The sequence below is a fragment of the Sturnus vulgaris genome, chromosome 22 (genome assembly GCF_052056855.1).
Source record: "Sturnus vulgaris isolate bStuVul1 chromosome 22, bStuVul1.hap1, whole genome shotgun sequence".
NCBI classification, from domain to species: domain Eukaryota; kingdom Metazoa; phylum Chordata; class Aves; order Passeriformes; family Sturnidae; genus Sturnus; species Sturnus vulgaris.
This window is the reverse complement of record NC_142264.1, coordinates 1,906,175-1,918,762: the sequence shown is the minus strand read 5'-3', so window position 1 is coordinate 1,918,762 and position 12,588 is coordinate 1,906,175. Positions and strand designations below refer to the sequence as shown.

The following is a 12,588-nucleotide window of genomic DNA, read 5'->3' as shown; positions in this document are numbered from 1 at the left end:
GAAAAAGTAGGAAGATAAGCAGAAAAAACCCAATTTGAACTGATGCTGCAATAGAGGAGCATTACTGGGCTCTGTGTGCCTTGCTAGATATTTTCTATTCTTTTTACTTGGAGTGTCCTTTATCAGATCATCACCCAGTGCCCTGCTCAGGGCTGGTGAGGACCCAGCAGGGTGAGAATTCCCAGCGCTGGATCCTGGCTCAGGAGAGCTCAGGCACTGGAGGTGCCCCAAGCTTCCACACTTTAAAACATCCCAGCCCTTGCTTTGCTCCTGGAGTGTTTTTCATATTTCTGTTGTTTGAAGGAGGCTCTCCACATTCTGCTATCAGCTGCACTCGGGACAATAACATCTCTCAGGGCAGCCCTGTGTTGTTGTGCCAGAAGGAAAAACGTAAATTTAAATAAACCACCCTCACAATGGTATTTAAAAACTGATTGCAGGATTTCCAGTTGCTTTTGTAAAGCCCTCTTTAAAAACAATCGCTACATTTTCATTTTTCAACTTGTTAACAGGGAATTCTTTTAAAACACAGGGTGTTTTCTGTGCTACTCTGTCATGTCAGCCTGATAAGGAAGATGGCTAAAGATCATTCTTGCCAAAATATTCCTTGGATGAGTCATCTGATGCCAAAAAGCAAGTGAAACGAGCAACTGTATTTGCAGTGGAGTTTGCAAATTATGTGGCAAGGAAAGGAAGAAAATAATCTGTCACATGAAAAATGAAGTTTAGATTGTGTGTGTATAAATCAGTGATTTGTTACATGAGTGTGAGATCATTATCAGGCATTTAAACATGAATTGCAAGTGCCTAATCTATTAATTAATCAGGAAATAATGTGTAATCAAGTTAATCTTTCATTTCACTTGCCCGCAGAGATGCTGCTGTCAGTGGATGTTGTCATGAGATTAAACTCCCCCAGAGCTGATTCTTGCTCAGGGGGAGCTCAGGTGACCAGATGGGCTCGGGAGGGGACAGAGGGTTCCAGGCTGCTTCCCTGCAGCCCAGGGCATTCCTAAGGCTGGGGGAGTTCCTGGGCTCTGCAGCACCTGTAAAACCTTCTCTCCTCCCCACCTCGGGCTACAGCACACTCAGTTTCCATGCAGATGAGGAGAGTGATGCCCTGCAGGAGCTTTCTGAAAGGTTCATGGCTTTTCCCCTGACCTTTTAGCACACCACATTGGAAAGCCACTGTAACAGAACTCAGGATAAATAGCTGAGCCTTCTGCTAATAATAACCCATAAATCTGGCACAGAAAGGCAGTGATGCCAGACTTTTATCAACTCCTTCCCTGCAGCAACACAACAACAAGTTTACTGCTGAAATATGAAGTAAAAATATTTTTAGGAGTTAATTTATTTTGTTATATTAATATTTTGATTAAGGCCAATGTGTATTTTGTAGTTTATTACAGTAATTTGTTATTACATCTAATAATTCCTAACCTAGAGGTGATGTGGGTTTTGTTCATTTAAATGTGCAGATAGGAAGGTAAAGATCATCATCATCTGGGCTCTCTTCCCACTGGAGGTTGGACCAGGTGAGATTTTGAGGTCCCTTTCAAGCCCCTGCAGGATCATGGCAGAGAACTGCTCCAGTTTTGTCTTGGAGAAGGAAATGGGGAATCCTGGGAAACCCAGAGCTGAAGTCATTCCATTAATCATTCAATGAATCACTGCTAACATTTTATTTTAGTAATAAGGGATATTTGCAAAGTACAGTGCCACTTAAATATTTCCTGCCAGCAGCTTGGCATGGAAGACACACAGTGCTGGGAAATGTTGTGCAGCTCCCAGTTACAACTGAGGGGTTTTGGTTGATTTAGAGATTTGTACAAGATTTTTCTTTTTAGTTTGGAATTGTTGCTGTACAGTGGAGACTTGACAGTCCTGGTGAAAGGAGCAGGCTGCTCTGAGACACAGGATGTTTGATTCTGGTACAAGTTTCTTCTTCCATTTGCATTGGACTCCATGTGTTTAATTGCTTCCTTAGGTCAGTGGAAATTTAGCACAAATCTTTAGATGGATTTTGACTTAGTAAATTTTATTCGCATCATTACCAGTCAGGCTATAAACCAGTGTACCCGAGTGGAGAGTTCTGTGTCAGCAGAGCAAGTGAAGAGGTTTTGTTTTGGTCTCCCCAGAAGAGAAGCTGCCGTTGTGGAGCTCCGTTGTTGTGCCGGGAAGTGGCAGGAAATGGTCCCGGAGGAGCGCAGGAGGCGGCTCCGGGGTCACTCCTTTCCATCTCCATTGCGGGATCCTCCCCACACTCACAGCAGGAGTAAGCCAGAGTGCTGTGCTACCTATGGCACCACTCAATAAATGGAGAGCGGTGAATTCTCTGCCTGAATTTAAAGTAAATGCTCATTCCCATTTTTATCTCCGGTCTATGAACCGTTTTGTTGCAAGAAGCTGCTACATTCTACCTCAGGTAGTAAGTAAACTACTTTGCCTATGTGCACTCTAAAAATAATCATGTGCTGTTAAAGTACTAAAAAGAACTAGTTTACTTCAATTGTGTGTATAAAACTTTCCTTTATCGACCTTCAAACAAATAACTCACTGAAGATTTTGGTGTGGGTACAGCTGAATTGGAAGTGAAGTTATCCTCACACAAAGGAAATTACCTTCCTCCCTGCCCTGCTCCTGAGCTGATTTATCCCTGGGAGCCCCGAGACAAAAAGCCTGGAAATTTTCCAGGCTCGGAGCGCTGAGTCTGCCATGGACTCGTGAGCAAATTCAGGCGGGCACACACTGAGAGTGTCTGGGAGCACGGACAGAAACTCTGTTTCTCTTGGCTTGTAAAAGAGATACTTTGTACAGATTTTCCCTTCCTCCTTTTCCCTTCGAGGAATATGATTCTTCCTCAAGCACAGAGGGGTTGCATGTGACAGGGAAATTGGGATTGCAGTCTGAATTTATTCGATTTCTTTGTGGTCTGTCTGTAGTTCATTGGCCTAATGCAAATTAGAAATTAGGTTGATACCCATCACTCCTCTCTGCTGGCCCAGCCAAAGTCTTGGAGGGGGGGGTTGTTATTTGTTAAGTTTAAATTTTGAAAACTTCAGTTCACTTCTTTATGAAAGAAACTTGGGAAACTGAAATGAAATCCCTGCAGCTGCTGTCTCAGAGGCAGCCTGAATTCAGAGCCATGAATTCTGTGTGAGCAAGTCAGGGCATCCTCAGGCCTGTCCAAATCAGGGGTTTGGGGCTGACTGGACCCCACTGACACAGAGCACAGAAACTTTCACCTTCAAATTAAGGAATTCAAGTTCCTTGCCATAAATTCTGAGGATCTGGGTTTAGGAAAGTTTAGGGGCAGGGTGACACCCAGGTCAGCCCTGAGTGCTGAGTTCTCTGCTAAAGCTCAGCAGCACCTCAGACTGGGTATTTTACCACAGTTTGGCATGTGTTTAATTTAATTACATTTAATTCCACGGGTTAGGTTTGTGTTTGGTGCTGGGGAGGAGGAGTTAACACCCCAAAAATCACTGCTACATTTATCTCCAATTGCTCTTCTTCCTGAAAGATCCAGCAGAGCTCTGTGACTGAGCTCATCCAGCTGCCTTTTGCAGGGAGCAGCCAGACTGGGATGTGTTATTTTAGAGATGGAGATTTAATGCTGTCAGCTTTTCTCCAGAGCAGTTCATAATCCCACATCTGTGAGTGGCAGATTCTGCTGTACACAGAGTATTTGTGTCAGGGTGTGGCTTTCAAAAAGAGAAAAAAAGTAGTGAAGAAAGAAGAAAACAGAGCAGTGTTGGATGCACTGGAAAGGTCCAGCCCAGTCACATCCCCCCCAGGTGGGTTTTTCATTTTCCTGCCTGCTGCTCTGTAGCATCTGAAGTTTAATCCTTCAAAAATGTTGTTAAGTGAGAGAGACAGAGACAAGCTGGAGAACGGGGAGCACAGCTCCCAACTATTTATTTATGCTTTTATGTAGGGCTGCTTTCTCTTGTCATATGGTTTATAGTCCCTCATGAACTTCTCCTGCTTTGTGGTCACCTGTATGAGTGTTTCTGAAGGTACCTGGCTGATTAAAACTAAAAATCTGGAGCATTCCCACCTCACATTCCCTCAGAGCTTGAGGAGATCCCAGCAGCCGCCTCTCCTGCATCCCCAGAGCTCTGAGTGTGAGTCACCTGGATCCAGTTAAACGAAATCAAACCTTCCCTTTTCAGATCATCTAAATTTGGGTGAGCTTTTAAAATGGTTTTGTTTAAACTTTCATTTCCATCAGTGCCTTTTTTTTTTTTGCTATTGGGAATGACAAAGTAAATTGGATAGGCCGTTCTAAAGACATTTCTAGTGATAAAAGCATAATTGTAGAAGACTCTCTTCAGAGCTTTCATCCCAGTTATTATGACACAAAATTGCAGAGAGACACTGAATATTTGGGTTCTCGTCTACAGCAAATCTTTAACCAAGCCTCAGTAGTTTCAGCCTTTCCCATCACCGTGTTCTGGATGTTCTCAGCTCCATTTGGGGATTGAATCAGCCACACAGGATGAGTCTCTGCTCATCTGGAAAACAGAGTTGCCCCTCTGATTTTTTTTATTTTTTTATGTACCCAGATATGTAAAAGAAGATTGTTCTGGCTAAGGAGAGCAGATGTGCAGTAAGTGCAGGTTTTTCCCTGTGCCGGGCCGTGCCGCGGGGTGGGAGCACAGAGCGATGTCCCGGTGCTGCCTCCCCCTCCTGTCCAGCTGGGATCTGCCTCCTTGACCTGAACTTGCCGGTGCCCTCCGAGCGCTCATTCCTGCACTGCCTGAACGCTGGCGCCGAATTCCTCACGTGTGGCCTCAAAACCAGGCATGGACTTCAGACACCAGCGAGGCTTGGGTTTCCTCCTGGAAGGGCCTTTCTCAGCTGACACCAGCGTGGCTTTACTGCTGTGGGAATAGGGAAACACGGCTTGTGTAGAATTCTGATGTTTTCCATGACTGTGGAAATGTGTGAAATCCTAAAATCGGAGAGGATGGTTGGTGCTGGGGAAGGAACTCCTGTCCCGTGTGGTTGCTGAATTGGAACAGTTTCTGCCTCTTGTTACTGGAGTACAAGGCAGGATAATCCAGGGAAGTTTTCCAGCTCCTGCTGAAGCTCCTGCTGACGGGAACGGGGCTCAAACAGAGCCAAGCCCGTGTCTGCTCATAAGACACCACAAAGATAAATTTGCACAGAAGTCTGGGAAAAAGGACAAACCGAGGACACAACACACAGTTCTTGTGCAGATGTTGTTTTGCAGCTCATCCCACTCGGATGAAGTTTCTCTGTTACCTGCCAGCCTGGGAGGAGCAGCAGCCACGCTTTAAGTTCTTGGCCACCATTCTGGGTCTCTGAAATGTTTTCTGTCACTCTTCTTCCTTCAATCATTTTTGTGCCAGCATGGGAAGGAGTTTAGGTGCAGGATTCTGGACAATTCACTTCTGCCCTTTTGAAACAGTAAATGTGGAGTGAAATTTTTTATCTTTTTAATATATATATATAGTTTTATTTTCTTCCATGGCTTAAAGTGTTAATTCTGCCCATTGAAATGTAATTTTATGGAGCAATATGAGCCGGAGGCAGAATCTTCGCTGCCATCAGGACCCAAATGGTAAATAGGCCCTTTCTCTAATTTGTGGGATGTGCTATAACTCAGTTTGAATGTTGAAAGGAAATGGGCCTCCAGGGGAGTCTGGAGCTCTGTTCATTCAACTTCTAATTAAAGTTTTCCCCTCTCAAATTTCACTTTATTTTCCGGGGCTTTTGCTCCACGATGATTATTAACATGTGTCCCATGGCCAGGAGATCATTATCCCCTTCCCCATCGCTCGTGCAGCAGAGCCCAGCGATGAGCTCGGGGCAGGGCGGAGCGGCCGGAGCCGGGAATCCTTCCAGGACACTTTGATCAGATGCGCTGTGTGGGGGACAGGATCCAGTCCAGGATTTCTTCCAGCCTATGCTTCACGTTTCGGGAGCCCAGGCCAGCTCTGGCTTCCTATTCCTACTCCAGCAGCCTTATCTTTTTGGGGGCAGGAGTTGTTAGCACAGTTTATCTTGCTCGCTGCGAGTCCTCCTTCAGCTGAGACATGCACTCCGGTGCCGCCTGCTTTTTTTCCCCCCCCTCTCTCTCTCTTTTATGTTTTCTTCTTGTTGTTTTTCTTTTTAAATGTGTCAAGTGAAGAGTTCCTCTTCCCCCCCTCTCCCTTTCCACTCCAAAGAACCACCCTCCAGTTCATTAAAACGCTGAGACTGTTCTGCTCCAGTGCCAGAGGGGAGAGCGAACCTGTGCCTGCATGTGTGTGTGTGTGTAAAATAGATCCAAAAATGTCCATGAACAGCAGGAAAAGTTCTGGGAGACCGTCCTACTACTACCGACTGCTCCGGAGGTCCCGACTTCAGAGACAGCGCAGCAGATCCCGCAGCCGGAGCAGGCTTAGCAGGGGTAATTGCGAGCTCTTTAATTGCCGTGGGTAGGTGAGGATGAGCCGGGCCGGGCTCTGCACAAGGTCAGTGTGCGAGGGGCTCGGGCCAGGCGTGCCTGCTCTAACCTTCCCTCTGTGCTGCCACTAACCCCGGCTTCCCCGCTAACCACGGCTCGGCTCTGCGCTTTGTGTCATTGAGGGAACTGCTCCGAGGTGTTTGGAGACCTCAGGGATGCTTGCAGAGCTTTGGGAAGCCGTGCTTAGGAGATGGTGACTCTCTGCAGAGATGTGTTGAAACTTCTTGTTCTTCGTGAGCCGAGTGTCACCAGAGGCTTGAGATGACAAAGCTGAAAACAGTTTAGGGGTAGGATTTTCCAAAGAGCCTAAAGACTGTGCTCCCGAGGCATTGCAGAAACCTGTGGGACTCGAAGCCCCAAATCACTTTGCACTTTTAAAAATCCTGCTCTAAAAGGGCCTATTTGTCCTCATCAGCAGGAGGGAGGTCCACTGAGGGATGTTTCTGTGGGGCACAGGGAACCCATTGCTTCTACTGGAGGCAGCAACTGACCCAGTTGCATTTTTAAAACAAGCTATTCTGCCTTTCTCTTCTACTGTGAAATAACTGTTTATTGGTTCTTTTCCCTGTTAAAGCAGCCAAAAAGTGGGAGTATGTGAGTGTTTTCCTATTGAATTTTTTCAGAAAGGAGGGGAGAGGGTTGTGTTTGCCCTCCAGTCTGGCAGTCCTGGTATATTTATCATGCTGTGAGCCTAATCAAAGCCATTAACTGAAAATAATTCCTTTTTTCTTGATATTGTGTGATTAATAGGCACAACTGCAACTTTACATCAGGTGTCTGTGCAAATCCAGGCTTGGACTTGTCTCACTGCAGTTAATTCTGATTTACGAAGCAGATTTTCAACTTAATTTTAGAACTGCAAGATTCAGCTCAGTGTAATGTCCTCTTTCCTCTTTTCCTGGCACTCAGGACAATTTTAAGGATTTTGAATCATTGCTGAGAAAACAATAGGAAGCTAAATCAGTCCCTGAGCTTCAGCTTTTCCTTTAAGCAAACAGTGGTTTTCTTTGCATGATTTTTTTCTGTTGTTTTGCCTGTCAGGGAGGAGTGTTTGTAAACTCCCAAACATGTCCCAGTTCCCTTTCCCTCTTAATTTGTGTGCTGTGCAAAACCAAAATATTTTACTGTCATTTCAGTTACTGTGACAAACTAAATGTGTTTAGTTTGGTTTAGGTAACCCAATGTGAACTTAATGGCATCATTTGTCAGGAACACGAGGAATATACAGGCAGATTTGATGGCAATGGGAATCAGCCCGAAAGTTTGTAAGAAATTGGATTTGAACCAGCTGAAATCTTGTTGCTGTTGATCTCTCCTGGAGTATTTTGTGTTGTCTCTGGGATTCCTGCCTCTCAGCACTAGCTGAGCTCCTTTTATCTGTAAATCTGAAAGGGATTTGCAAAGCTGGATGAGAATTTTCTCTTTCTTTTTGATCTGTTTTTATTGTGCAGTGCTGGTGTCACACAGCAGATAGTAGGGTGCTTGGTCCAGGCTGAGCAGGGTGATGGAAGTGCTGGAATCATGCAGCAGGAATACTTTCCTTAACAGTTTTGTTCCCACTGGAAGATTGATGAACTGTAGGAGTCTGAGGGCTGTGGAAAATGCAGAAATCAGAAGGAGGTTCTAGATTTTGGGGGAGGATTTAATGTTGAATTCAAACCCAGCAGGTCTGGAGGAAGGAAGGAGCTGAGGGCCCCCACCTCAAAGGCTGATCTGCAGTGGGGTTTGCTGGGATCCTCAGAGATCAGGAATCCTTAGTGGGAGGTTGCCATAAATTCATTGGAGTCACTTCACAGGAATTGGCAATGTCTGCTTTGCCATGTGTGTGTTTCCCAGACATCCTCTTGGCAGTTTCTGCACTCTGCAGTCTCTGGACCCTTTGCCAAGATCCCCACAGGGCTCAGGTGAGCCTGTGGCTCTGCTGGAGGAGAAGGGATACCTGCAAGTTGTTCTTTTCCAAGGGATGTCACTTCAGGAGACACTTTTGGACAGGGAGCCTGCTGGGGGTCGGGCAATCCTTACACATCTAGCAGGGAGGAGGAGATCTCTGCTGGCACAGGGTCCCTGTCCCGTGTGGGACCCCAATGTCCCCGTGTGGGACCATTCCCTGTGCTCCATCCATCCTGAATGATGAATGCCTGGAGCACCCAGGAGTCTGAGGTGCTGCCTTTGCTGTGAGCCAGAGCTCCCTTCCAGCCTCTTCTGTTTATATCCACCAGGCTCTGAACACACAGGAGTTGTATTGGAAAATGTGTTTATCTCCTGCCACAGCCCACTCTCCCCCCAGTGGCAATGCCACCCACCCACACCTGCCCTTCTGGCACTGCTGCTGCCAGCCCTTGGTGGGGATGGAGGGACAGAGCCCATCCTGCCCCAGGAACAGCAGGAAAAGTCAGGCTGGGCTTGCAGCTTGCACAGCTCTGGGAGGGCTGAGACCCAGTTTGGGAAATGGGTTTTGCTTCCTGAGGTACAGAGAGAGCCACTCCCTCAGGAAAGAGCTGCTGTGGTGCTTTCAGCTGGGCAAAGTGAGCAGAGTTTGCATTTTCTGTGCAAGGATCTGAGGGAAGGAGGGGAGAGCTTTGTGTTGGGGCTCCAGATGGAGCCAGTCTGCTGCAGTGTGCAGAAAAATGTCCAGGACTTGGAGCTGTTGGCAGTGCCAGCAGCTTGTTCAGTGGTTCATGTGATGGCATCCTCTGTTCTGGAGCTCTCTGGTCAGCCCTGGTGCCTGTAACACATTCATCACATTTCACTGTGTTTGTCACTGTGCCCCTTTGGGAGGCCCGGCTGCAATATCTGATCGGGGACACTGGTGGGGAGGCAAAGCTGAGCAGGAGGGCAGGGCTGCTCTCAGGGGGCTGATGGGATCCTGCCTCCAGCACGTTCAAACCGGGGCTGTGTGGGAGGGGGTAAAGCAGCCAGGCTTCACTGTCTGCTAATCTCTGCTGGAATGAGGACAGGGCCTGAAAGCCCCGGCTCTGCTCTCCACAGAGAGCCAGGACAGGCTGCAGGTAAACAGATTAAAAATAAAAACTACCTGCAGAACCCCTGGACCATCTGCTCAGCTCAGAGATGTGTGGGACTGCAGGAGGAATTATGGCAGTAATTATAATTACTCCCAGGTGACCCAGCTGATGTACTGGAAGGTATTTGGGAGAGGTGGGGAAAAGAGGGGAGAAGGAGAATTTTCAGTGACAGCAGCACCTGCTCGTGGCTGCACTTGGGTCCGTGGCTTCCTTCAGGATCTCTCTGCTTCTCTTTACTCGTGGACACGATGAAGGAATGGGGATCAGTGGGAAGTGTTCTGAAAATTCCCTTTGCTGACAGAAACCACTCACGGTGCTCCATTCACAGTCCCATCTCTGAGCCAAATGCAGCTTTGGCTTCAGGGCTTTGTTGTGTAAAACTCTGCAGGAAAGCAGTTGGCATCAAAGCCCTGAGAATTTGAGAACGTTGGAGTTCCTGATCCTTCTGCCTCTGTCAGCCTCGGACATAAATGTCTTGCTCTGTGTTCTGTTTATCACAGATGCTTTTCAAGGTGTTTTATGGAAAAGATTTTTATTAAACAGGCTTTCTTCTTCCTTTGCTTTGATGGCTGCTGTGAAGAGAAAACTGACTGATCTTCAGCAAAACCCAGAATTTCAGTGCACCAAACACTGAGCTGGGAGGCCAAGGTCAAGCTGGGGTTTTTTCTCAGCACAGGCTATTCAGATACACATCTGTGGAAAACAGCTGGAATTCAGTCTGTCTCTCTCTGTTTGATGAAATCAAAACCTTTTAAGTGATAAATGAGAGATCAGCTTATACCCAAATAATCAATACCTCGGAGGATCAGGCACTCTCTTGGGACAAGGGAAACAGCAACTGGAAAATTGTCCCAGCATGTCCCAGAGTGACATAACAGCTAAGGAGGTTTTGTTATATTTAAAGCCAACTGAAATTGCACTCACCTCTCACTAATCTTCCCTAGCTGAAAATCTGCTCTGCAGTACGTTAACAAAAAGTGATGTTGGACAATATCACGTGGAATTTTTCCCTTTCTACCTCTGCAGGACTTTGTTTTTCATTTAAGGGCTGGGAGCAGGCAAGTGAGGAGCCCAGTAATAAATATTAGCAATAGGCTTGGTTGGTTTTTTTTTTTTGGTGTTTTTTTTTTCCAAGGGTGGTGTCTTTTAAATGCCAGGAAAAGGCGACCTTCCTGCTTTACACTTTTTAATGATCATTGCTTTGTTTTTCAAGTCTCTTTTGTGGCATTTTCTGTTTCACCACACAAGTCTTGCAGTCTTTCATTCAAATTTTAACAGCATGGCTGACAGATGCCCATAGAAAAGATATGCAAAGTGTTTAAAGCTGTGCTGTTTATAGGAAATATTCAGTGGCAGCTGTGCTATTTTTAGCACCAGTGCTCCAGCTGAGACTTTGCTGTGTTTGTTCAATGCTTCATTGTCTAGTAAAAATCGAGACTAAATTTAATGACTTGGGAAGTGGTGCATGATGGAGAAATTCTGGAATTGTTTTGATATTAAACAATGCTTAAATCTCGGAATCCCTTTAATAAGCAAAAATTTAGAGTGAATTTATTGCAGGCAAATGTATTGGACTGACCCTTCAGCAGGAGCGAGGTGGCAGCAGTGCCTCGACTCCCTTTGCTCCTCCGGCAAACCCTGACCTGCTCCTCCTCCTCCAGACACGTCAGAAATGCAGGAACATCCACACTCAATGAGTGTTCTCTGGGAGAAATTCTCCGAGATCAAAAACGAATCAAGTTGTAAAAGTTCCCCTGGGAAAGCCCAGTGGGAATCTCTGAGGAGAGCTGTCACATTTTGCTCATCTTTTCCTTTATCTCTGTTTCCAGCCCTCTCCTACTGGTAGTCCCCTCCCTCCTTTTCCCCTGACAGTGTTCCTGAGAGGGGCTGACTGCTCTGACAGGAATTAAGTAGCAGATTTGCTCTCGAGTAATGCAGAATGAGTTTTTATCTGCGAGCCATAGGTACTAAATGAGAAAGAGGTTAAAAAACCCTGGTCTGAGTCCAAACTAGAATTGCTTCCAAAAACATGCTTCGAGGGGTTTCAGCAGACTTTTCATGATCACTCATGTATTAGAGTAAGTTTGTCTGCTTACAGCTGTGGCAGTCCAAACAATTTAGACACAGAGCTGCCTTTTAAAGCTTTTAAACCTGTATTTCCCTTGAAGGTCTTCTAGTGTGCCACTAATCCCCTAAGTTATTGCACTGAAGGCACTCTCTAATCCTTTAATTCACTCTGCTTTCAATAGAGATGGGAATGAGCTGGGTCAGGGAACGTTCTCATTTAGGCTTTATCAGTTTTGCTTTTTTCAGCTCAAACACTACTGAGGGTAGTTTGCTTTCCTTTGCACCCCAGAGAATATTTTAGTCAGACACGAATTGTTTGTGTGTATGCTTGTGAAGAAAGGTGCACAAGGCCCAGAGCTGCCAACTCCTGACACTGGTTTGTGCAGCCTGGGGGTCAGGCTTTTACACTGAGCTCCCTCAGGCCCCTTTGGGAATCAGAGAATGGAAGGATGGATGGCTTTTTGAGAGCTGTGAATCCACTCCCCATCTGGAGCCAGTGAGGGTCAAGGAGCAGTGTCAGCCACAGATCATTTCTGAAAGCTTTTTTCCCCCCAGACCTACACAAGAGAGAGATTCTGACTAATGTTTCTTTGGTGCTGAAGGTAAAGCTTTGAGGTGATGAGCAATGCCAGACAAGTGTTGTGGTTTTCCTAATAAGCATAAACTCTAAAAGACTGGTTAGAGCAGCACATGAATTTTGCAGGTTTGTGCTGTCCATTGTATTTTTTTTTTCCTTGCATGAGGGGCGTGTTTTTATTGTAGGTCTGGTTTGGAGAGCCAGGCTGGGACCATGAGCAGCTCCCAGAGGCTCATTAGGAATCCCAGGCTCTCACACTGCTCCAGAAGTTCATCTTAAGTTGAGCATTGAAGCATTCAATTGGAGGAAAAACATATCCTGCAATTGTATGGACTTGGAGAACACTGACAAGAATAAAGACGGCCAAAGTTTTGCTTCATTAACATTTGCACTGAAAGAGGAATCCTCAGATGCTGAGCACTTAATATTTCCTTTTGAAG

General features: G+C 46.1%; 1 protein-coding gene across 6 annotated transcripts in view; it reads left to right on the top strand.

Moving 5' to 3' along the window:
* DAB2IP (DAB2 interacting protein) overlaps positions 1-12,588 on the top strand; it is a 157,006-nt gene that overhangs the window by 24,369 nt on the left and 120,049 nt on the right. For 4 of the 6 annotated variants that reach the window (XM_088177548.1, XM_088177551.1, XM_088177549.1 and 1 more), the window contains exon 1: positions 6,027-6,424. The exons of the other annotated variants lie outside the window; for them this stretch is intronic. In XM_088177548.1, coding sequence (XP_088033674.1) covers positions 6,307-6,424 — 118 coding nt within the window. In that variant the 5' untranslated portion in view covers positions 6,027-6,306. Of the gene's footprint in view, positions 1-6,026; positions 6,425-12,588 lie in introns of those variants that run through there. 6 annotated transcript variants of the gene reach the window in all.